Genomic DNA, 25,823 nt, shown 5'->3' on the forward strand with positions numbered 1-25,823 from the left:
ACGTTTTGTGTGCACCTCATGTTGTGTTGTGTCACTGTATATGCTGTGTTGTGTTCCTGATTGTGTGTGTCTCTGCACATGCTGTGTTTCTGATTGTGTGTCTCTGCACTTGCTGTGTTTCTGATTGTGTGTCTCTGCACATGCTGTGTTTCTGATTGTGTGTGTCTCTGCACATGCTGTGTTTCTGATTGTGTGTCTCTGCACATGCTGTGTTTCTGATTGTATGTGTCTCTGCACATGCTGTGTTCCTGATTGTGTGTGTCTCTGCACATACTGTGTTGTTTCTGATTGTGTGTTTCTGCACATGCTGTGTTTCTGGTTGTGTGTGTCTCTGCACATGCTGTGTTCCTGATTGTGTGTGTCTCTGCACATGCTGTGTTTCTGACTGTGTGTCTCTGCACATGCTGTGTTTCTGATTGTGTGTCTCTGCATATGCTGTGTTTCTGATTGTGTGTCTCTGCACATGCCATGCTATGCCTGACTGTATGTCTCTGCACATGCTGTGTTGTTTCTGACTGTGTCTGTCTCTGCACATGCCATGCTATGCCTGACTGTATGTCTCTGCACATGCTGCCTTGCGTCTGTGTGCACTCCGCTCAGTGACATGTGACAAGACAGACTGAGAAGGGGCCTCCGATGAGCGCTCCCCTGTGGCTGTGCACCACCTGCTCCAGTGTTAAACAGATGTGGAAGCGCGCCGGGGTGAACCTGCCTACTATTAAGCTAACTGTGCTGCGTTATGCAGGCCGTCTCCTGCACGAACGGCTTTGTTATTACACTCCGCCTCTGTCAAGCCTCATTAGGGTGTGAACCGCTTCTGCCGTGGCTACAGTAAAGACAAAGGTTTCCACTGTGGTTTTTGCCCTTGCGGTGAAAACGTCTGCCTGTTGTCTGAAAGATATTTACCTCATGTTCTACTGACTCTTCATGCTTTGGTAAGATCCAGCGTGACAAATACCAAACACTGTAATTCATACTTGAACCCGGTAGCACTTCTTGTCCTATCTAAATTTTAGAAATGCTTGAATTATGTTAACAACTTTGATATGTCTGCACATGTGAAATTACAATATGATATTTGAAGTAATTTGAAGAAAAAGAAACTGTTTTGATATGAGTCATTTGTGTAATCTGAAATCGTTTTGATACAAGTCTACTTACTGCGCATCCCAATCTCAAAAATACACCCTGTCCTGGTTAACACTAGGAAAACTCTTGGTTAATGAGCAAAAGAGGATCTTTTGAAAATGGATCTGAGGCTTTTGTAATGTTGTAAACACACATTACAAAATGTAGCAATGAAAATACACGTTCCGTAATTATACTGCAGTAGATTATACACGCAGATTACATGCAGGCTGTGTTATTTTATCGTACTACGTCTGCTCCCAAATTACACACAAGACAAACCACAAGCAAGCAGACAAAAAAAGAAAAGAAAAGAAAACAAAAGAGAACAAAACAAATCTGCACAAATGGAAGTGGGAGCAGGGGGTGCGGATGCAAGTGATCAAACGGACGGAATAAGTAGGGTGAACAGACAAAACCATGAGCAGCAACAGAGTAAGTGAGTCCAGTTGGAAGGGAGACTTCAGTGGCCGACTTGTGGTTTAAAGTTCTAATTAAGCGGGGGGTCTTGTGAGGCACAGACAGGCGCCACGGCCATTACAGGCCACTTTAGGAGAGATTAGGAGCCTCCAGTCTGTCAAACAGTGTTTTCAGCGCTCTACCTCTGCCCCTCTCTCAGAACCACTGGAGCTTGCATCTCTGCGTGGCACATACCTTCCCGCTTTGAAGCAGGAGCTCTGAGTTCACCGCAGTTAGTGAGGTCAAGTTTACACAGAGAGATTGGAGCAGTCTCAGCACATTGCCTTCCCTGGGCTTTAATTATCTTAACTGAGGGAGAAAAGTACCTTTAGGCGGGCTCTTAAACTCCTGTCTTCACGATGGTGGCCTTTGTTACCATTTCATGTATCGTAAAGGTAATCAATACTGTCAATACAGCTCCTACGTTACAGTATTCCCATCTTGTTATAAAGGGATCCAATGCGTTTTAACTAGAAAAAAAACACCAATGATAAAAAAATATAATTTATTCATCCTCCCTCATCACACTGAAGACATACAGACTTAGTTCAATTGTGTTTCTGAGTAGAAAAAGCTACAGAGCTTTATTATCAAGTCAAAAGCCAATTCCCCCTGGCATATTGAAGAGGCTAATGATGATAACTATGCACCAGTGACTACAAGAGATTCAGCAAGGCCAACAAGAGAACTCAAATTAGTTAGGGAAAGGCAATTCTTTACCAAGAGAAAATCTCCATTGTAGAAGAACGATGTTTTAGTGTGTTATCAGTGACAATAAGCGAGTGGCTATTATTTTTTGCCTGATTGCAGAGCAATAAGGTATATGTGCAACAAGAGAGAAAAGCAGTGTTCTGCGTCATTAAACCCACAGAGTTGTGAAAGGAGAGAGTGGGCAAAGCGCCAGACATCCTAATGAAGAGGATCTCTGTGCATTATGTGTGGATGAGGCAGGACTAAAGCCTGGGCCCCAGTGGATTTGATCCTTTTTCTGCTGGCTGCGCCTAGGGCTTACCAAGAGAGACACACCAGACCTCCTGGACTGGCGCTTGCCGATGCCCTTGTTTCTGGCACAGTGGAAAGTGTCTCCCACCTCTACAATGTGAACACATGCAGTGCGCTCGCAAGTCCTTCGGCACACTCGTACACACCGGCAAAAGGCAATGAGACAGCCACACACGCCTGCACATCTCGACGTGCAGGAACACGCGGAGGCACCGCACCAAACCCCACGGCACGCAAGTGACACAAGACACCGGGACTTCGAGGTATGTGCTGGCGGATCACTTTCACACTCGAAATGTGTCTTTACACAGCTCATTAGAGCCAAAGCGCTGTGGGACTTGCCTTAGTTGGAAATGACCATAGCGGCGGCCAACAGAAACCTTTGAGGTCAGAGCCTCACATTTGTACTACACAATAACCTAGTCCAGGAAGCATTTTCAGCAAATTCACAAAAGGCACCTCATTCTCCTCTTGACTCAAGGAGATGTATTGTTTGATGATTAATGGGTCCTCACTCGTCAGGGCAGAAGCTTTACTAATGTCCAAATGGTTGCCTAAAATAGGACCATGTGGACAGATGCTCACAACTCATTTTAAGTCTAAAAAACACAGAAAGCCATTTTTGTACAAGTCAGTCACAGTGCCATACATGGCTGCACATTGGGCCTGTCCACTTCAAATTCATACAGTGCTCATCCATCAGAGGAAACTTAAGGTCCAGGAAACAAGGAGGTCTTTCTGATCTATCAACAGAGACAAGCAGGCAGCCGCAAACATATGCACCTAGTAAATTACATCTGAACATTATCTTTGTAATCAGAGGTTTGCTGAATGGGGCGTCAGGGTAGAGGTTAGTGATGGATGGCGTTTGATGCTAAACACAGCAGGCTGGCTTTGTTTGCTCCGTCTCCGTCTGGTCAGGTGGCGCTCCTGGTTGGAGTAATTGGCAAAGGAGCGAGCACCATAAGACAGCCAGCATGGGTCCATCAGCTAACAGCCTGCCAATCAACGGTAATTGACAGACAGAATGACAGACTTGCCACTGCTCAAGAGCGAGGACACAAAGGGGTTTGGGTCTCTTCTCCAGGGCCCCATCCTGGCATTTGTTGAAGGCAAATGAAATAGAGGAGGGCTATGGGGTCTTTTGATGCCTGCTCATCCTGCATCATCTGTTGGATTTATTAGGACACACAGGCCATTTAGCATGACAAAACACACCCTGCCCAGAAACGGGGCAAAGCTTTTAGCCATTTCAACATAGCTGGCATGATCAAAGCTCAGCGTTTTGTAGACACAATTCAGAGACGCCACCGTCACCTCGGAGTGATACGAAAGAACAGCTTTTTTCTTACAACAGCGAGGGAAATGTAAAACGTGCCTGCTCATTAAATTCACTTAAATCAAAAAGCAGACACTGCTCCCTCTGTGCACTAATGGGGATATGAATTATAGCTATGCGTTTATCTTGCGTCTTTCATAGCTGGCAGAAAACACTGCTGTGATGGTACATTCCTTCTGCGGTGATCAGTTAGCCTAAATAAAATCTGGTGAAGCCATTCACAGACTGTTGCTAAATCTACAAGCAAGGCTGACGGTATTATTCTAATTAAACCTGATGAAGCTGCTCTATAAATCCTCTGAGATGAAGACACTTCTGAGCAGCCTTTATTCTAACACTGTTTGGACTCAGAGGTTGCACAGTATGAGAGGGAAAGGTAAAACAGTCTGCTCTAAAATGCCCCCTGCTGTTCCAGTGTGGAAATTCATTTTGGAACTTAATGCTTCATAGAACAGAATCAAATTGCACTTATCAATGAGTGTAATACATCATACCGAGGAAGCAACTAATCATATCCTCATGTGAGAGTAATTGAGCGGTGAACCTTGACAGGTAAACCCATGGAGGTAAAAGCATGTTTTCTCTTGTATACAGCAGGTTAGAATCAAATTCACGCCAGTAAAATCATGGCACATGAAAACACACAAGAGATCACACGCTGACATTAAGTTCATCTGAGGACACAGGATGCAAATTGACTGCTTAGCATCATCTCCTACAGTACACACCATTCAATGCATTAGAGATATTAAAACGGGATTGTGTACATGTCTATATATTTACATCTTTTTTCAGTTGTCACGGATTTGTCTTTGTGTAGACATGCTGGGACGGCTTTAAAGGCAGAGGCCAGGACAGCAGCAGGCTGCTCAAACTGCGTTCCTGCATACTTCACCAGGTTCTTGGCACACTCCCCCAGTTGTGGAGGGAGCCCTTTGACTGTGCTCTGCAAGCACACAATTTCAATACCACACTACAAAAACTCCATTCGAGTGACAATCACAAAATATAACTGTACATTCTTTAAATTCTTCACTTGGTGCCAAACGATCACAAAAAAGCTACCCTTTTGAAAATAAGAGGTGTGTACACCACGTAATTACAGCAGCGTTTTTTTTTCCCCAGAAAAACAATACAAAACAAAACAAAACAACGTGCTTTGCAAGCATTTGGCCGTTAAACATAAACCCTGGTAAAAGTCAAACTGGGGTTAAGGTCTGAAAAACCCACAGTCAGCACTTAGTAACATAGAGGGAGGCAGTGGGTTGCAATTTGCACAGGCGGACAGAAACATTCAGGCATCTGTCACAGCTCCGGTCACTCCCCTTGTTCTTAAAGTGCGTGACCATGCCTCGACCCTGCGCTTACAAGTCACGGATAGAAAGTGCACCCAACCAGCACCACAGTTACATACAGCACCACACTTACTTACCACTTGGCAAAGGAAGACCAAATTACAATCACAATAGCAGCAACAGCAGCATCCCAAAACAGAAACAAAAAAAAAAAAAAGAACAAACAGTGACACTCAAAGAAGCACTTTCTCCTAAAGTCACATGCGCTCTACAGCGTAACCTTACATTTTAGCCCTGACAGAACTCCTAGAGGGCTGCTCTGCTAGCAGCTTCTCTGTTTTGCTCTGCATGCAGTGTACACTGACCCAGGGTAGCAGGGCTGCACTTGCTCCATTACCTGACAGACTTCGTACAGTAGTTTGTACTGCTCCTCTGGCTTCTGCAGAGTGCACAGGCGGCATCCCATGGTGGAGAAATGTCCCTCTCCCTTCTCCTCAGACCTCAGCTGGCTCTCTTGAAGCAGGCTCACATGTGGCTGTTCTCTCTCTCTCTCTCTCTCTCTCTCTCTCTTGCTCTCTCTCTCTCGCTCGCTCTCTGAGGAAATGGGTTTGTCTAAAGAGATTTACATGGATGCTGCAGGCTCCAGCACCCGTGCAAGAGTGTGTGTGTGTGTGTGTGTGCGCGCGTCTGTGAGCCTGCTCTCCCTGCCTCTCTCCCACTCACTCACTCAGTCCCCTCTTTACTCTCTGCTACGCTCACACCACAACACTGCCTATATAAACCCTCCTCATGCATATTAACCATCAGCTCATTGAATATTCATTAGGGGCTTCCTTAACAGGGAGACACCATAATTGCAGACTATGCCAGATGAAGTTTCATTAATTAGCAATCATTACTTCTATTGTGCTGAGACAAAGTGATTGTCACAGAGGCGTTTTGTGGCTGCTGCAAGCATGACTTTCCCTCGTGAGGTCAGATGTGTGAGGCAGGTTGGCCAGCAAAATCCACTTTCATCACATTTACACAACAGTCAGTAAGATTACCACAACAAGCTCTGATATGCAAAGCTTTTTTCTCAGTCCGATAAATACACATCTCTGTTGAAAGAATCACAGCATAAGAAAACAGTAAAGGGAAAAGCATATTGAGTGTAATACTGTACTTACGATGGTGAACTTTGACATACATATTCAACAGAAAAGGAAAAAAAGAGGATTCTCAAGCACCACTTTCCTGTGTACTTCATGTGCATCCTAATGGGGGAGAACACCGCCGAGCAAAAAAAAAAGCAAAACAAAACAAAAAAAACGAACAACTTGTGCGTCTGTAGTCAAAATGCAGAGGGAGACTTCATCATGGTGAAAGCTGATGTAAAGTGACATTCATTCATAGCGTCTGCGCTGCTGTCCTCAGTCCAGCCTGAGGATGGCCTCTCCAGCACCGGAGCTGACAAAGGAGGCAGCCTTGCCGGGGCAGACCTGGCATAAGGCCTGCCGTCTATCTTGGTGCCACGCAGCCAACCAACACAAAATGCCAATTAAGGGACCCGGGCAGGCGCTGGGCACCCTTGCTTATTACGCACGGGTGGCGTCGGCCCCCCAAAAACAGAGAAGGCCCTATACGAGGATGAGCCCTGCTCCGGCTCACGCAATTAGTGACTCCCTGACCCGAGCTGATGTCGCTTGACATTTCAATTACCATCACAGCCTGAGAGGAGTGGAGCTGGGAAACTGACGATCAGCCTCGAACCCCCGTCAAACCAAACAGGTCCAATGGGCCTAATCTATGCCAGTGTGTGACTTGCCAAAATCCACCCTGAAACAGTTGCTACCACAGCCTGATCTCATAAAGAAAAAAAAAAAAAAAAAAACAAAGCATATGGCAGACACCTTGACGACATATTTTAACCATGCATTTAACTGCCAAGGATATTAACCGAGTGAAAATTCCTTCCTCTGTCTTATCTGGCCATCACTTAAGAGAAATATTATTGCAGATATCCATTCTTGGTACACCCATCTCAATCCTAGAATGCGTCACTAGATGGAGAGATTAATGCACACTTTAAATGGGGAGGTAGGAGCTTATATACCTGTATAGATTTCATGGACTAATTCAGCCTGGGGGCGTCCATGGTGTGTTATTCCTGGTACATGAGGAGAATGCTTGGAGCTTCCCGAAGCCAGATGTTCCCACAGATTCTTATCCGTCAGGGATTTCTGTGGCTTCCCATCTCCACCATGGCAACCCACCTTCCATCACACATTCCGTAAACCCTCGGTTTAAAATTTAACAATCTCGACTATTTCACTGTTTCTTTAAATAATCATTTCAACACCAGCGATGGATTATCATTTCTTTTCCCACAGCCTTGGAGTCAAAATGCTCGGCGCAGCTCTCTCACAGCCCAGATCATAGGAAAACATCACATAATCCAAAGACATACTGAGAACACCGGGAAAAAATAATGCCAGAGGCACCCTGTTCAGCCGGGTCAAAGTACAGTTATTGCAATTACACTTTAGCTTCTTTATCTTCCATAATGTCCCAAAGGTTATTTATTTCTTTATCAAAAGGTTCCCTCTGGGTATTTTTTCTGGGCAGCATCATCAAGCACATCCTTTATTTGGATTAGTGTATGACTATATAGCCTGGAGTCAAGATGTACAGGGGAGATTTAGAAAGAGCCTTCTCTGCCTGTACAGGTTTCAATCAATGAAAGTAACCACAACAACCTTTTGCTCATTCCTGGCAAAAACTGCCAGAAGAGCAAGCCACTGTTGCAGTCACTGGAATAGTTCCTTCACACCTCCTTGAGCCAATCTTTTTCAAAAGCTGGAAGAGAGACAAAGATAAGGAAATGAACAAATGGGGAAAAAAAAAACTAAGTAGAAAAGCGGAAAACAAAAGCCAATTTACTCCCACCCGTGCTGCTCCTCTGAGATGACAATCAAATGACTGTGACACTGAGGACAATAACCACCCATCAGAACACAGATACCACATTCATCAAATTAATTTCTTGTTGCCGTGCCAACGCAGCATCTTCCCCCACCTTGCACGCCAGGACGTGAGGCAGAAACTTGTACTTTCGGTAAACAGATTTCAAACAGCAGTTTGATCTGGGGCTCTGGAGAAATGAGCAAACGGCAGCAACAGTTAATTAGCAGCGAATGTATTCCTGGACCTCGGCATGAGTAACAAGTGAAACTAGAGGTAATGATGTAATCTGGCTTGTCACCGGGTACGTGAGAGAGGGACACAGAAGGCTGAGGGAGCCAGGGGACCGGCGCTGCCATGTCCCCCCCCTCTAATTAACTAACTGATCCTTTAAACTGTCAGACTGCTCCTCGCTTCAGTGAAACATTCATATTCATAACCATCCATTTCGCACCCTTTGGGGTCCTCGCAGCTGGAGTCTAACAGTTGTCCGTCTCTGTTGTTTTTAGCCACAGTGTTGGAAGATCAGGGGGGGAGGTCTCCGCTTCCTCTGTCTCTAAGGACCCATATGCATTCAGCCCTAAACCAGTCACATGTGTGTTGAGGAAGCAGTAGCTCTCACTGCTGATAATGTGCTGTTTCAATGATGTTGACTGACTACATCCTAAAAGTTAACTTCTTTTAAAAAGAAAAAACAAACTATGGAAAAATGCTTGGTTGTCCAACTAAATCCTTTCTCCAGGGTTCAATTTCTGGAAAGCTAAAACATTAAGGTCAAACTCCACACCGGTACATACGTTTAGTTATAATTGTACAGTAAACAGATTTCCTTTTCTCCAGAAAACAACAAAAGCAAAGAAAGCCTAGACACTAGACAACCTCTCTGATAGTATAAAATAAATTTTCCTGATTGCTTCTTCAGAAGTTGAAAACATTTAAACTTCTACTTACAAGGGTAAAGCCAATACTAAAAGTGGCACACTCTCCATGAGGACGCGTGTGAAGGTTTTATCACCTTCAGTGTCTCATGCAGGGGCCAGTCCACTACCAGAGGAGTTAATGTGCGCCGACCTCGGCATTTCAGTGCATTGAGGGAAAATGTCAAGCTATCAGGTTTATGATTGGGCAGCCTGTCTGGAGAAAGTTGTTGTGCACTCTCCGATCTTAATCTGGGTTTTATGATGTGGATCAAAGAGCAAGATCGTTAACCCGCGAAGACACCATCTGATTGGCCGGGTCTGAAGAGGTGACGAATAGGCCATGCCGGTAACAAGTTTGAAGATGGCTGTGAGATAACACCATGGGAGGAAGGGCTCCATAATGTGCTGTCCAGACAGCGGTCCCCTGGGGGGGCTGGGGGAAGTCCCACGGGACACACGTGCAGACTGGAACTCACTCACTGGCCCAGTTTCATAGGTGTTGGGTTTGGAAAAATGGTATGGATTTGAAAAAGCGCACTCTGCTGAAAGCCCCACGTGTTTCTGGTGGATGTATTGCATGTCCCCTCTAACCTCCGCGTTCCTCCTCTGCTGGTGGAAATAGCGGGCGGTAATCCCACAGAGTCCCGCAGAGACCTATGATTGCAGGAGATTATTGCTGTCTTCCACAAGTTGATGTTGGCCATGGAGAGGAGTGTCTGCTTAATATCCCCTAATCTGCAGAGGATATGAATGCTGGCGTGGGGACAGGACCCAGTAATGGGAAACCAACAAGTTATTCTTCTCCACATTATTTTCATAATGGGGAGACCAGGTCAGAGCTGCTGCATTTCTAATCCGAGAGGCAGGGGAAGAGGGGCATGGCATAATGAGATCTGTAACAGAATTCCCAAATCTGCCTCACCACCCACTGATCTGTGTCCACTACTGAAACTACACTGTGCATAACCCCTCAGACAGCTGTCAAGAACACGCTTTTATTTATCCTGGTACACAGATCCCCTCCCACATGGCAGCAGCTTGGGGAATTGAAACCGCTACAACATTTTAATTGGGCAAAATACACTAATAATGCCATGTCTGCCATATAAATCCATGAATGAGTCTGTCTGAGGAAGCAGAGCAGTGGCAAGGCAATCTGGGGGGGCGGGGTGGGGGATGGGGGGAGGAAAAAAACACACACACAAAAGACAAACAAAAACGAGGTGGTAAAAGATAAAGCAGAGCAACAAGCCCATTCGCACTGCTGTCACAATGAACACACTAATAGGAATATGGGCTGCAAAAGGAGGTATGCAGGTGATGGTTATATTTGTAAATCAGGGAAAAATGTTTGAAACAAATGAAAAAGAAAAGTCCCTTCTTTGATCTGTTAAGATGTTCACACTTTTTTAGGGGCTCCACATCAGAGAATCACATAAACCTCCATGTTTGATCTCTTTCCTGGTGTCGAAATGCAACACACGCATACGTTTGCCATATTTTATAATTCTCAAAGTACAGTTTAAAAAACCCATCAAACTCAGTTTACATCAACACCACATCAATGTTCTTATTTGCACTTTAGTGGGAGCCAACTGAGAGAAGACAGTCTCTGTTATGTCAGAAATGCATGGAAAAATCAAATGATTACATTTATAAAGCAGATACAAGCTCACAGAGATACATAAAATATTAGGCTGGCAGAGCAGTTTGTTGTATGGGTAATGCTGTACTACAATATAAAAGACAAATGGGTTTCGGGTCAGTGGAGAAAGAGGAGAAAATATGTGAACTAACACAGCTTTGAATTCTGACTCCAACTCTTGTCAGTGAATGGCAGATTTCACATAAGGGATAAAGAAGGATTTGAATATAAATAAATTGTAGGGGGTGATGACAGCGGATGAATCTGGTGGCTGTAAATGGATTCCCCTGGCCTAGATGACAGATTTAATATGTCTTCCAATCTGGCTGCACTCCAATCCATAAATGATGGACCTCTGGCCAAAGCAGAATTAGCGTGCATAATAGGGGCACTAAAATCACAACCTAACCTTTGCTGCCATAAAGACCGAAAGGTAAACGTCCATAACGAGGCATAAAAACTATTTACGATTAATTATACTAAATGCCATGACATTCCTTCCGCAGGTAAGTCATGCTGCATGTCAACACAGTTATTAGGCAGGATATTAAGGAGTTCATATTTCATCGGTGGGTAACGTGTGCTGAGGTCAGGCCACCGATGCGTGCACTTTGGAGATTGCTGCGCTAAGGCTCTGCCGGTGCTGGGAAAGTTCTGCTACAGCCTGGCTACTCATTCTTATCACTCTCATTCCCCATGTCTCTGCCACTCTCTGCGATTTTGTGATGCTTACAGCTGAGGTCACGGGTGTAATTGAATCACGCTTGCGTGGAGCCTACCACCACGCTGTGGATACCGAACAGGCATTATGACGTTCCACGCTGTCTGGGGCTTAAGGTGCTTCTGTCAGACACACGCACGTTACCACATCTCATTACATTACCTGGTTTTTTAAGAAATGAAAGGCATGACAAAAGGACGTCTATGGCCATGGTGATGTCATTGACAGGTGAAATCATGGCATGACAGCTCCTTTGCAGATGACCCTGCTCGAGGACTGTAATTTGAAAGAGTGAGCACCGATGAGTGATCACCAGTCACAACACGCGTGTAGGGACCATATTTATTAACTAAAATGTTTCCCTTCCTTTTCTTCCAACTGGATGCTCAGCAATATAGTACAAAGACATTAACTGAAGTGGCACATAGATTTAAAATATAAACTGTAAAATAAATTATGTAAACACAAGCAATTAGATTTAAAATATAAAGTATAAACTACATGATGTAAAAACAAGCAATACGTTTATAGAAAAAACACCTAAGTAGTTATTTTTCAAAAGTAAATAAGTAAACTTTGTCTCAAGAAAGTGACCCTGAAACATGCACAGATTCCATTCCAGTAAGACCTGCAAATTAACCAGCACTAAATCTCAATTCAAAGAGACAGCACTGGAGATAAACCAATCTTATGATGGTAAGATATTGACAGGGACAAGAAAGAAATCAAAATAGGTCTGAACAAGAATGATGTGAATCTATACCCTGCTACTTTTCAAAGGCTCCTATCATTTCAGATCTGATGAGTGATCTCTCTCACGACACAAGAGAGCTGGGTGCTGTCACTTCTCTTTTATTTTTTTTTTTTGGGGGGGGGGTTAAGGGGTCCATCCTCCACACAGCCCTGACGGGGTCCATCCTCCATACAGCCCTGACTCTTCAATGCCTCTTCCCACAGACCCTTTCAGTGAACTGCTGCTGCCACTGCTGCACATCGAAAGCATGTAAATTCCTCATTTTCCACATACACTAACAGTCAAGGGGCCTGTGCATCGCAAGGTATAATGTCTTTCTTTCATCATTCAAATGTGTCCCCAGAATATCTGGGTTCCTGACAAAATTGAAGCTTTTCAGCTCTGCAGGGCACATATGGAGTCATTAATCTGGTCTACAATGGGAAAATAATCCTTTTGACAATATTGAGAGAGTTGCATTTCTTTAAAGAAAGATATTGGCCCTTCCATTATAATTTATATTTGTCTGTATAGATTGTTTGGTTGACTCAATAGTACAGACATGAAATTCAATGATTGACAAGCTGCACTGAACAAACCTGGCCTGTGGTCCTTGGCTAAAAATCTCTTTAGTTTTCTGAAGCACCTTCTCTTGTGAACATACACACACACACACACACACACGTAAGACACACACATCTGGAGAATGACACATATGGGCAGACCCCTGTGTTGTGTCAACAAGGCATATATGAGTGTGAGTGTATATTTACCCCATGACAAAAAGCTGGGACCCTGCGTGTACAAGCAGAGATGATAGCCTTGGGTCAGGGTTCACTCAGTGTGTGATCATGGGAAATTCCCTAATTCCCTACCTTTCTGATGGTACAGTACTAGAGTGACCACATCAACACACACATATATGTGTATATATATATATATACAGTCTGTAGATTACCAACAGACAGCCATGCTTGACTCCTGGACTTGTAAAACATCCACTGGATTACACAAACAGCAAATGATCCCCCACCAAACCTGAGAGTTTATTTTGTCTGTTCTTTCCACCTTTATTCACACCCCAATGAGCACTCACCGTTTCAAATGATGGCCTACCAAATGAATTAAGAATATAAGGGACAGCACCACCAGTGAGAAAAAAACACAGGGAAAGTCAACTGTTCGGTCAACTACCATGTGCACCTGCACATAATGGATGTTTTCAATGGCCGGAACTGAGTGGTATTAATATGCACTGAAGTGTATTTGATGGCAATGCCTGAGGCAGAGAAGAGCACCGAAGTAGTTATTGTAGGAACTTTGGCTATCCATATGTGTAGCTAAATGAATAGGGTGGGTCCTCCGGTCAGTGAGTCATTTGTCACTGGACGAACACCCGGAGGCCACGTTTCAGCATCCCGCTCCATGTGGACACTTCAGCCTCCCTCAAGTGGACCTCTGGGACAAGGCCTGCCGGCGCACAATAGCATCGCTCTGCGGAGGCTCCGCCCCATCCATTTACCCATCGGCCTCGCTCTTGCCTGGAACACATCTGCTTGAGACAATGCAAACCTCATTTCGCCGATAAGTAAATTCAATAAGCTACTTCCAGCACATCAAAGTCCAATTTATCAGGACTCCTCTTCGCGTTTGCCTAATATTCAAATGGCCCTTGCTTTTAGGCTGAGAAAGGCTAATCCATTTAGCAGCGATGAAAAATACATTTGTAACAGTTGGCACTATTGAACTTTCAATCTCCATTTTTAGCCATTCAGAATGCACTCAGTCAATGTGTCTCTCAATGAGAAGCCAGTGCATTGAGGACCTTGTGAGTGTTTCAAATTCTGTAACAAATGCAGAAGGGCAGACTCTTGGCTGAGCTACAATGGAATTGATCTTCTCAATTTATTCTTCCCTGTTTACACTTCGGAAAGCGATGCCTCTGTTACACTATCCCTACAATTGTATTTGTGACAATGTAATGCTGTTTATTCTATTTGTCAGGTCACACAGAAAGGACAGAGAGCCACTACCATTCTAAAAAAACAAACAAAAAAAACTGCAACTCTTCACAGAGGACTGCATGAAGGAAGCATCTAAACTGAGATGAGAGCCATTTTGATTGGACAGACTCCGTGTGTCGTTCAAACATGTCAAATTGCTCCTGGAATGGGTAAATGGCCACAAAGTGCAGGTTCTTATTAAAATCCACACCCTTGACAGTGCACTGTTCTATTTGTGCAAATGTAATTCTCTAAGTGCCAGAATGGCACAAAGCAGCATATTTGTTTGAACACAAATTTTGCCTCTTCATTTCTCCCCTCTTTCCAGATGGAATGGGTTGGTGCGGGGGGGGGGTGTCTGGTTTAAAAAGCCTGGGCCTATAATTTTCATCCAATCCAAACTTCATTTGAACTGAAGAGCACAGAAAACACTGTCATTATGGAGTACAATGCTTCAGCACAGTCGGGGAGGGGGGGAGTGGAGTCCATTAAACAAAGAAGGGATCAGCAAAGGGTCTTATCCATCCATCCTCCTTGACAAAGGAAAAGAGCGAGAGAGAGAGAGAGAGAGAGAGACAGCAAAAGAGAGAGAGAGGGAAAGAGAGAGAGAGGGAGACAGAGAGAGAGTAAGGCATCAGAAGGGAAAGAGAGTGAGAGAGAGAAAGAAATGAAACATCTGGTGGCGCAGTAAAGTGTGTGAACTCAGGTGTAATGAAGATGTGCTGCTCGAGACAGCCAGAACACCAGGTGACCTTTGTCCCTAGCATCCCAAAGTGCGTCTGTGCTCGGCGTAAGATTAGAGGAACAATCAGAGGAAGAAAATCAGAGGAAAGGGGTAAACACACAATGCTAGCCGACCTCTCCTCATGACACAAAAAGCAAGTGGACACCTCCACCTACTAACCACTTGTCCTTCAGTGCCTTAAAATATCATCCACATTTGCTAATGAATCCAGGTACACATACACCCATGACACAAAACCACACTACTGAACCTCAGAAACTGCTGCTTGGGCGTTTCAGCTAAGAGTAGGACATTGTGTACAAAATCTACTTTTTTCACATACCTTTAGGCCAATGGTAAAATGCCATTCTGCAGAGCTCAGCCAATAAGAGGAGTGTATCTCACTTAAGAATACAAATAAGCCCCTAAAAATGTACAGTACAACTACGTATAATAGAAAAAAAACCCTGACCCTGACATGTATTTTGGCCAGAAACAACAGCTGGCATTTAAGCGGAACCATGGCTTTGATCTGTTAGAACTGACCGGGCATAACTTTACAGCCTACATCTTCACATATTTGGAATCGCATCTTCATATATTTGGAATCAGCGTTTGGTTTCATTATCTGAAAGAACAGATTACACTATGTTGAACTATTTTATAAAAATACAATGCAGTCCTCTAAATTACATTAAGCATGCAAAGAAAATAATTTTGTGTATTTTAGCACAATAATGTTTGTTGGAGTGTAAGTGATTTCACTCATTGTTTGGTTTAATAAATTGTTCAAAACACTCCAGTATGCACTTGTTAATGATCAATTTCACCTTTAAACAGTTTAAGTGTACAGTCATTGTTACAGAACCTCTGTTTAGTTGAATCATTATCTTCAGTACTTGGTTAATCTGTCATTTGTTCCAAACCTGGATTCAAATTAAAAAGACACAGCATAAAAGCATAATGTTTGGAATATCAAGAGGGCTATGATTCTGAACTATCTGTGCTGACTTTCTCTGCCTCTTTAGAAATGCTAATTTATGTCAAGCCTTTTTTTTGGAAAAAGAAAATGCTGCTATTGACACATGCAAATAAGTAATGTGTGATACTCCAGTTGTAAAAGGCAGTCCACGTAACAGTGTTAGTAAGATTTGCCGCCATCCTAGCAGACAGTGAATGACATCACCTGAGTCAATAGGAGAATCAATCCCCATACGGGCACATGCAAATCTTGAGCACAGTGCAGCACAGTGGTCCATTACAGCCTTGGAAATGCTTCCCGTCTTCCCCAGAGCAGGTTCCTTAGCTAGGCACACAGCACTCCCAAAGACAATTGTGGGTTTACCGTAGACATTTTCTGGCAGTACCTCTGGCTTGTATGTATGTGCATCTGTAAGGTATATGATGTATGCCTGATAAGTGGTAAGTCCTTTGGCCTTACACTCAGTACCAGGAAATGTAATCCTTTCTTCCAGGGGCTCATGACAAGTGTACCCAGCTGTTCTACACACATCTGAAATGTAAGGGGGCAATCAAGGCAATGGAGTAGGACAGGGAGATAACTGCCTCAGGGTGCCCTGCCCCTATCTCCTCAGATTAGAAACTCACCCTTCTAAAATGAATGGACCATTGGTGCACAAGACACTAGCTAAATTTTACAAGCTGGTGAATATAAGAGCTATTCACTCAGTTATTAATTTAACTACTTGCACAAACATGGTAACCAAGTAATACTTTGGGAGACACAGGATCTTATTAATATCTGGGCTGAGCCTTCAGATGCTGACATTTTAAAGTTCCTCATCCAGTTCTCATCAACAAAAGCATGCAATCTCAGCACGTACACTTAAAAGTGCTGGCACGAGAGAGAAAAAAACTATTATTTGCTCAGTCACTGCCTAAAATACCTCTGTCAACTGTCTTTCTACTATTTCTATCATTGTGACAGAAGAAGATGGTACTAAATGGATCCCCTGGTCACAGCCTTTTCACTTTGGTCTAATTACTTAAAAGTCTCACACCTGCATTTCAATTTCTTCCAGGTGACGACTGACTTCCACAATGCTGAGGAGTGACTGAAAGCTCAATAATAAAAAAAAACCCAAATCACACTCAGCCAAAATGAGTTCAGAATGAACTCAGTTTTGAATGTTAAAACATTTGGCTTATGAGGCCAATCAATATTTCATCAAGACGTTACACAGCAGTCTTGACTGAAATTAACAGCCTTCACTGATCATGGCTATGCCCTTATAATTCTGGCAATTCAACACTTGAAGACAGATCTCATGGTAGAAGCCATTGTATGACATCATAATAGTATAAATTGGTTGGTTCATATCTATTCTTGAATCTTCGAGATGGATCCAGTGATAGGGTGAAAATATAATGAACATGAATAATGAATAATGAATAATGAACTTTTACTACAGTGAAAGTGTGCATGACAGCATTAGCAAGCCCTGAATATAAATGTTCCTGCCACTGTGGCCTCTTTCCTCTCGGAATCCATAGGGGAGGCTGAAAAGCTCTTGCTTCAGAACGCAAACATTCACCCCAATCACCTACAAGGGTTTAAGTCTTACATAATAGCCCCTTTGAAACCCCTTCTGAACTGCATGTACCGTGATCTCAGAATCATCTCCCCTCGGATCTTTGGTTGTTTTTACCAGTCAGCTCATATTCACCAGAGCGCAACCTCCGTTTGCCACCAATTCAATGTCTTCATTGTCACATGTTTTCAATTACTCCCCGAGCACACAAAGCCAACCTGTGCTGTAATTCAATAAGGACACAAAGAGTGAGGGGGACCCTGTGTTCTGCCCCGCTTATTGTCCCGGGACGTGTGAGTGACAAGGGCGATTCTGCCCCCTCTCTAGGGGACCTAGGGCAGTGAATCGTTACTTTGTACCTGTCACTCAAGCCGTGACACACAGACCCTCTGCGTTTCGGAGGTGTCCCCGAGATCAGGGGAGGTGAGGAGGTCCCAAACCACCAGCGTGTCACGGGCACCAGGTCTTTCTCTGACCGAGTATCTCATTTAAACTGCAAACTCCAACCACACTAAGCAATTAACTCCGTGTTAGACTGGCCTACAATGAACCAACACCTTGAATCACCAGCTAATCCCTATTTACAAATCTGCTTCAAAGCATTTAAATATATAATATACATATATATGTATATTATATAATTGAAACCACTACAAAGGATGCCAAAATCATTTCATTTTGGCCAATATCCTTTGTAGTAGTTCTGATTACTGTGTAGATCAAGGTCTTGACTTATCACCCTTTATTATTCTGTCACTGTCAGAGTGACACACTGAAAATTGATTGAATAAGCACTGACTTAAAGTAACACTGCACTTGGGTTTAGATAAGCATGTCCCTCTCCCATCTGTTTCCCAGTGCCTGGCTGTCAGTCCACCACATGTATTGTCTCATCTTTTACTTTCAGCTCCATCAAGCTAATTATAATACAGCTTAAATAATGTGAAAAGTCAATATGCATTCCTAACCACTAAAAGAGAAAAAAATCAATTTTTACTGATTAATGACAAATGTGAAGGGCCATTATGTGCCGATCAAAGCTCTGCATGCTTTCAGATTAATGAGAGCTTTTCAGGGAGGGTCACGGGCGAGGCCAGAGAGCCTCACCAACTCAGGCATTTTAAGCACAGATTACATTAATGAAACCACACTTGCAAAACATGGGCAAAAATCAGAGCAGAAAATGAACTTTGCATGGCCTTGGTAAACAGGATTACACCCAGGTCCAGGTCTTTTCTTGCCCAGTGAAGCCTATGGGAGTTACTGACTGGGGCAGTGCAGATTAGGCCTGGGGAGGTGGCGATTTTCTGCAATAGTACTGGCTGATCACGGAGCTCCAAGGATTACTGCACATTCACGACATCGTCCACATGCCCAGTCACAACACAGTCCACATGCTCACTCACAACACAGTCCACATGTTCTCTCACAACACTGACCACATGCTCTCTCACAACACAGTCCAAATGCTCTCTAACAACACTGACCGCAGGCCCTCTCACAATACTGACCACGGGCTCTCTCACAACACTGTCAACAGGCTCTCACAACACTGTCCACAGGCTCTCCCATAATACATATCACATGCTCTCTTCACAACACTGACCAGACATTCTCACACAACAGTCTCCACAGTCTGTCTGACAACACTGTGCGCACGGCTGTGCACCCAATCACTACGGTGTTCTTGAGTGGTTCAATAAATTGTAGGCTCTATTGTGGATCGTATGTGTATAGTGTGTACTCTGCTGTGAGTTCAGTGTGTTGTGTGGATTTTGGTCTATTTTCACAGTGTTGTGTGTTATACTGTGGGACTAGTCAGGTGCTTGTTCTGTGCTGAAATGTTGAGATAGATTTAATGCAGCCCCTGTATGTTGAATAAGTTCTGGGGCAGCTCCTGTGTGCTGAATCAGTTATGTTGTAGTTCCTGTGTGTTGAATAAGTTCTGGTGCTGTTACTGTGTGTTCAATAAAGTCTGATGTAGGTCCAGCGTATTGAATAAGTTCTGGTGCAGGTCCAGTGTGTTGTATAAGTTCTGGCGATGCTCCTGTGTTTTGAATTTGTTCTGGTACAGCTCCTGTGTATTGAATAAGTTCTGGTGCAGGTCCAGTATGCTGGATTTTTTTTTGCTGCAGGTCCAGTGTGTTGGGTTCACTACCTGCGCTCTCTCCTCAGATACGCAGAGGTCGCCCTCCACAGCGGGGTGTCATTAGAGCTCATGCAGGACCGGCTCCCATTCAGTTGTAATTGTGTTCCAGGGACTGATGGCGCCTCATTACTACAAGCCCAAACCGCTTTGATGCTGTTTTCACGCTTCGTAGGACACTGAACCCTAATGAGGCGAACAGGTGAACGCTAATTTAAATCCATTTGGAAAACACACAGCGGTCACATATGTACACATGAGAGCTGACATAGCAGCACAGTGGAATAAGCCTTCTATAGGCAGTGCTCGTTTCAGATGAGTCTGATGAAGACTGAAGGAGTTCTGCTTGCCCATGGGCTGGCCATCTTGGAGTGCAGCAGAATATGGAGTAATATTTGCAGTGCATTAATTTATGGGAAGAGCTTTTTCTTTCAGATAAACTGGGAGCGCCACCATCGGAGCTTTGAGAAGACAGATAGGCTGCTAGTCTCTGAGAGGTAATAAAGGGTGCCAGCACACGCATCAAGCGGGACCCAGGGCAGTCTCCAAGGAAACACACGCTGTTATTGTCTGTTACTATGGTGCCTCATCTCCTGAAAGTGGTTCGTGCTCTCGTTGCTGGAGAGACGAGGGGTTTTCAAGATATTTCTTAAGGCCATGCCACAGTGCTTACACAAAATGTAACCACATCTTTCACGCACAACACTAAAATGCTCTACATGAAGCATGCGGGCACCAAAGAAGCTCTTGATATTTCTTCAGGTTGAGGGTAGAACACTGAATGCAAGCTCTTCACTAGTGTGCTATTTGCCTAATTGCACCTCATGGCCTGACAGATTTTGCTGTCAAGAAATAAAAGTTATGGGCCTCACTTACAGGGTGCATTTGATTTAACACAAGCTTTTCAACTTTCAACAACACCCAGCCCTGAAGTGTATAACAGCGAGGAACTCAGCATTCAGTAAATATAAAAGTAAATTAGAAATCATACAATCTGAGTACTCATATTGGACTATGACAGGTGACCAACTCTGTAGGTGACATTTTCCCTGAAGGAAGGAGGAGTTATTTTTTTTCTACAGCTGCTGTCCACCAGACCAGTGATAAACCCATCTCAGCCCCTCATCATCACATCTGAATAGAAGACAATTTATATGACAAACACAACCACACTTGAAATCACAGAGGTGTTTTATAGCAATAACTCACTCTGCTCTATCAATGAACTGAGTGTTAATTTTAACATTACACTTAAAAATGTACAGCAACAAACCTGAAATGTGTCTTATTGCTGTCCCTCTTGGCCTTGTATATGAGCCAGCAACAATTCTGACTGAACATCAAGGCATCATTTTCAAAGGAATAAAATTGCAATCTGTGCCTAAAATATCAGGGCCTCACATATGGGGCTTATTCTGAATAAACAGACATTCAGGCCACACAATTATGTGTTAAAAACTAGAGGTTCTAACACCTATCTTAACCCGCTCAGAAAGTAAAAGTGGAGTCATGACTTGCATCTCATTTTAAAACAGTCAGCATCACCTTTGGGGAATTACTCATGCATGGTACTCTCTTACATCCACTTTCGGAGAAACATCAGATCAAACTGAGCAGAGGCACACTCTTCCGTTATGTAACGGAGGGTTACAATTAGCTTGCGGCACTCTGTGAAGGCTAACGAGCGCACAGCTCAGGTGAATTGGAGCTTTTGTTCCTAGTCTATGCAGAGGTAATGAGATTATCAGTGGAAATTGGGACTGCGGTGACGGCTGGAGGTAGAATGGTGGGATTGGACTGGCATGAAGGGATCTAAGCAGCAATCCTGCTCCAGGAACAGGATTAACTCTTGGTTACATCAGAAATCAGAAATCTGCATGCAGAGGGCCCCTAACCCTCATTCTGCACCCCTATAAAATTAGTGGCTGCATTGCATATAGGTTTCATGTCTGTCCTCTGTGCACCGGACTGCATTCCCTGGAGGCTGATGGTCATGATGGACTTTGCGACAGGTGATCTGGACGGCTGAAGTTCCAGTGCTCCTAACCCAAAGGGCAGACTGCTGTCGCTACACAGCATTTGTCATCCTCCTTTCTAAAACTACTCTACTGGGAAACTGGAGCAAGCCCCTGCTTTATACTCCCTGCTGAGAGGATTAATAAATACAGTTCAATAGGAGCCATGTGACTGCTTCCACCCTCCAGAGGGTACCTGCTACTGTAGGCATTGTTCTCTCAAACTGCCTTCGGTAACCTGCTGGGTCTGTAACATAGGAGAACTTCATTGTTAATGAATATACTAAAAAATATACTAAAAAAGGCAATGAAGCTCCAGCTTCACTGTTATCCCTCAAAAAGCAAATATAAACAATTTCTCAAGAAATTCTCAGGCAACAATTAGCCTAATCCAATTGAAAAACACAACACTGAATTACTTGCATGTTTGTAATGCATATTTTTTGGTAAAATCACTTTCAGATATGCAGATATGGATGTGATTCCAGTGATCTCCACATGTTTCTGAACCTGTTCCCAATGGTACAAAAAGCAAAGGGAAACTTGCACTAATGATAAGAGTCAAAAGGTGGAAGAGGCCAGGGCAGCTAAGAATGACAACACTGTGCAATATTGACATATCCCACTGAGGCATGTCTGGGATCAACATCTTCCAGCATCAACACGTGCCCCAGAGACACATGGACATTGTCACTGCCAGACCAGCTCCCGTGCAATAAGACAGTGGCTCAATGGTGGAGGCAACACAATCTTTCACTACTTCACATGTCCTCTTGGTGCTGAACAACCAGCAGTTCAGGCCAGGGCACTCAAGACATTCCAAGGAGGAAACTGGCACAATGTCGTGTTCAGTGATGAGTCATGGTTCTTGACATTACAGTCAGTACGTATTACAGGGACATGTTTACACACTTAACCACATCAGTTCTATTTGTATTCACAAGGAGTTTGATTCATGAAGTTGTGATGAATACAAGGTGGAAAGTGACCATGGAAGCATACCAATTTACAGAATTCCTTTTGGATGTGTCTGTTTATGGAAGTGGAGTAATGTTACTCAGTTCAGGTTCAAGCTCACTTATCCTGTGCGAAATCTCGCACCCCATTATGAATCTAAGCCCGTGTGTAACAAGTTGGAGAAGACTGTCTTAAACTAAACACTGACATCCATCCTGAAAAAACAGGTACCCGCAGCTCAACACTACAGGTCAGTTGCTACCTGTCACCACATAGCTAAAAGGTCCGGGTACCAAGATAAAATGAAGCCATTGCACGACATAGTCACAGCTGTCCCTGCACCAGTGCATACACCCTGCATGACCCTCCCTATGACTACATTTGAACGGCTGCTCTCATTCTCCACCAAATAAATATTCATGTCATTCACCATCCGCAAAGAAAAAAAGTCTTGAGATTGCGTGTATACCCAAAGGTGTTTTTAAACTGTGCACATCTTTAATGAGACACAATTTCTCCAAAGGGGGAAATCAGATCAAACTAGGCAAAGTGTGGCCAGTTTTACTCTATTAAACAGCAATAATTTAAATATATTTTATGATGTTATACTCCCACCTGCTGGTGATGCCTATTATTACAGAGGACCCTACAACTGGGGTGATCGATCATGGCACAATTGCACACAACATGCATGAGCAAAACACAGTTCGGTTTAGAGAAAACACTGCTGAAATAATAATAATAATAATAATAATCATAATGATAATTTCAAGCTACTCAGGTTGATATTAGAAAAGGTTTGAAAAGTAGAAGCAAAGAAACATTTATTGCATCACAGTCCACACAGCTAAGCAAATGGAGACAGAGACAGACAGCCATGTAGACACAGAGCGAAAGAGAGAGAGTGAGAGAACCGGGGGTTACACAGAGAGACAGGAAAGCTGGGGGAAAGGTTCAGTCCCTCAGGTTTTGTACCAAACTGAGAATCCGTGCAAACAGCTTCAACAAGTGGCCTAATCCCAGCCCTGTGTCCTCTGGGAAAGAAGTGCTGCTCTGTTATTTACCCGCTAAATTCTACAGCAGCTCATCAATCTCCATCTGGGTCCAGCCTGCACGCTCACCTCCAGCTCTTCACTGTACTTCCTCCCCTGTACCTCTCTGTCTCTCCTTGTAATATCTCTCTCCCTCTCTGTCAATGTAATATCTCTCTTTCTTTCCTTTTAATGTCTCTCTTTTGTTCATGCCTTGTAGTCTCTCAAGGTTAAAGATTCAAGATTACATTTGTGCTTTATTGGCATGACTTTAAATATGCTTATTGGCTCTCTTTCTCGTAATCTTTTTCTCTCTCCCGCTTCATAACTGGCCTCCTTTTTTTCTTCTCTTCTCTTCTTCCTCTCGCTCCTCACCCCTCCCTTACTCTCCTTTCTCCCCTTCTCTCTCTCTCTCCTCGGTGGGAACAGCTGGATCTGAAAGAGGGGGATGGGGGAGGGGGCACTGTGGCTCCAGCCTAGTGACTCATACAGAGTGCATCCCTGCCCCCAGGAAAACAGTCCCGCCCAGCCCCCTCTCTCCTGTAATTAACCAGGTAGCAGAGAGAAAACCATTCACCGACTCACTTTCCCTTAACAGCCGTTTCCATGACCTGGAGCTCTCTGGTACACAACAATAACAGTACACGCATGTTATAATTTCATTAGGGACGCCTGCTAGGGATTTCCTCCACAATACGGTGTGGTTAGGGGAGGACTCGCAAGGCTGCAGGGGTGTGCGGCACTGATTAGGGTGACTGACTGAGAAGTGTGGATGTAAGCACCATTTGAGAATGCGACATTAGGGAGAGCAAACTGGACAGCGTCACCAGGACTGACACATTTACAGCCTAGAAGACACGCCACCTGTTCAAACAGCGATCACTATCCCGAGGAAATGAAAACTACCATTCCCTACTCCTCCTCATATGTCCAGCACACAAAATCTGCTGTTTCCACAGCTGCTCCATGGCCTGCCTGGCTGCCTAGCTATCTTAAGATCAGGTATGATATCAATTCAAATCCCCAATTCAAGCCGAATCATCTAACCTACTTCACCAACATTTTATCTAGGAGTTCAGGGAGAGTGTCACTGGTTATAAACAGCAGCCATATTCCTTCATATCCTGAAGTATTTTTTCTGAATTCAGATCAACAATTATGATCAGGGTATACGTATGCTTCGGAATATTTATTTGGATTACACTGGATTTTAAAAGTCATCAAACCAAAACACCACCAACAGAAAGAGAAACTGGATTTCAGGTTTTTTCTGTGATAGTGTTGGTTGTGTGATGAGTTATTTTAAGGACAATAAAAAGCATTCTAACTCCTCACAACAGATTCGCATCTTGTTTAGGCTCTATACAAAATTGTGTCTATTCCCTGCATGACCTTTGTCAAGGGTCATTCAGTGATTTCAGTGTGACTTTCCACATTCCTGAGGGATGGTGGAGCTGAGGAGCAGGCGGCGGAGCATCATGGGTAATTACCCGTTAGAGTCACACAGGCACCAGATACTTATCACCGCAAAGTCTATTAAAAAAAAAAAAAATCAGGCATGCAGCAGTCTACCTGCATGTGCCAGACTGCCATAAACACCACAGCAACAGTCCAATTGCCATGGCAATACCCATCAGGACCAATCAAATAAGACACAGCAGGAGCTGACTGCAAACAACTGACATCACACTCTTTATTGGCAACATAATGTACTGTGTGCCTTGGCTGTTTATTGTTACTACAGGACAAACTAACAGCTCTCTGGTTTCACGAGTCTGAAAAACAAACAGCTTCATGCCTTTTTTTCCTGCAAATTTACTCTCTGTACAGTGGTTACAAGCGCTTTATCCCAGCATGGGACCAGAATCATAGCAACATTTTTTTGATGTATATCATTGCTTTCCTAACACTTACATATTCATCAATTGACATGCTGTCATGGGCTGAAATTATTATTTCGTTCATCTTAGTTGACTTCATACCAATAGGCAAGATTATTTTCAGGGTTTAGTTTTTGCTATTACCAGCGGAGGCTGTGAGTCAGAAGTATAGAAAGCTGAAAACATGCTGCTAATTGTATCAAACCTGGCTTTGATTGTTCTACATGATTAACAAGTATGTCAATTTAAATAATGATCACCCATCTGTAGCAGATTTCCTTCTCCTTGATTGCATCTAATGTGGTGGCATTACCTCTGACTTCATGTTAC

General features: G+C 43.7%; 1 protein-coding gene across 4 annotated transcripts in view; it reads right to left on the reverse strand.

Annotated features, from left to right (window-relative positions):
• pdzrn3b (PDZ domain containing RING finger 3b) overlaps positions 1-25,823 on the reverse strand; it is an 89,006-nt gene that overhangs the window by 17,352 nt on the left and 45,831 nt on the right. For 2 of the 4 annotated variants that reach the window (XM_036532013.1, XM_036532012.1), the window contains exon 1: positions 5,621-5,689. The exons of the other annotated variants lie outside the window; for them this stretch is intronic. In XM_036532013.1, the coding sequence (XP_036387906.1) occupies positions 5,621-5,689 (69 nt within the window). Of the gene's footprint in view, positions 1-5,620; positions 5,690-25,823 lie in introns of those variants that run through there. 4 annotated transcript variants of the gene reach the window in all.

This window comes from Megalops cyprinoides, chromosome 6, assembly GCF_013368585.1.
Source record: "Megalops cyprinoides isolate fMegCyp1 chromosome 6, fMegCyp1.pri, whole genome shotgun sequence".
In the NCBI taxonomy this organism is placed as follows: Eukaryota; Metazoa; Chordata; class Actinopteri; order Elopiformes; family Megalopidae; genus Megalops; species Megalops cyprinoides.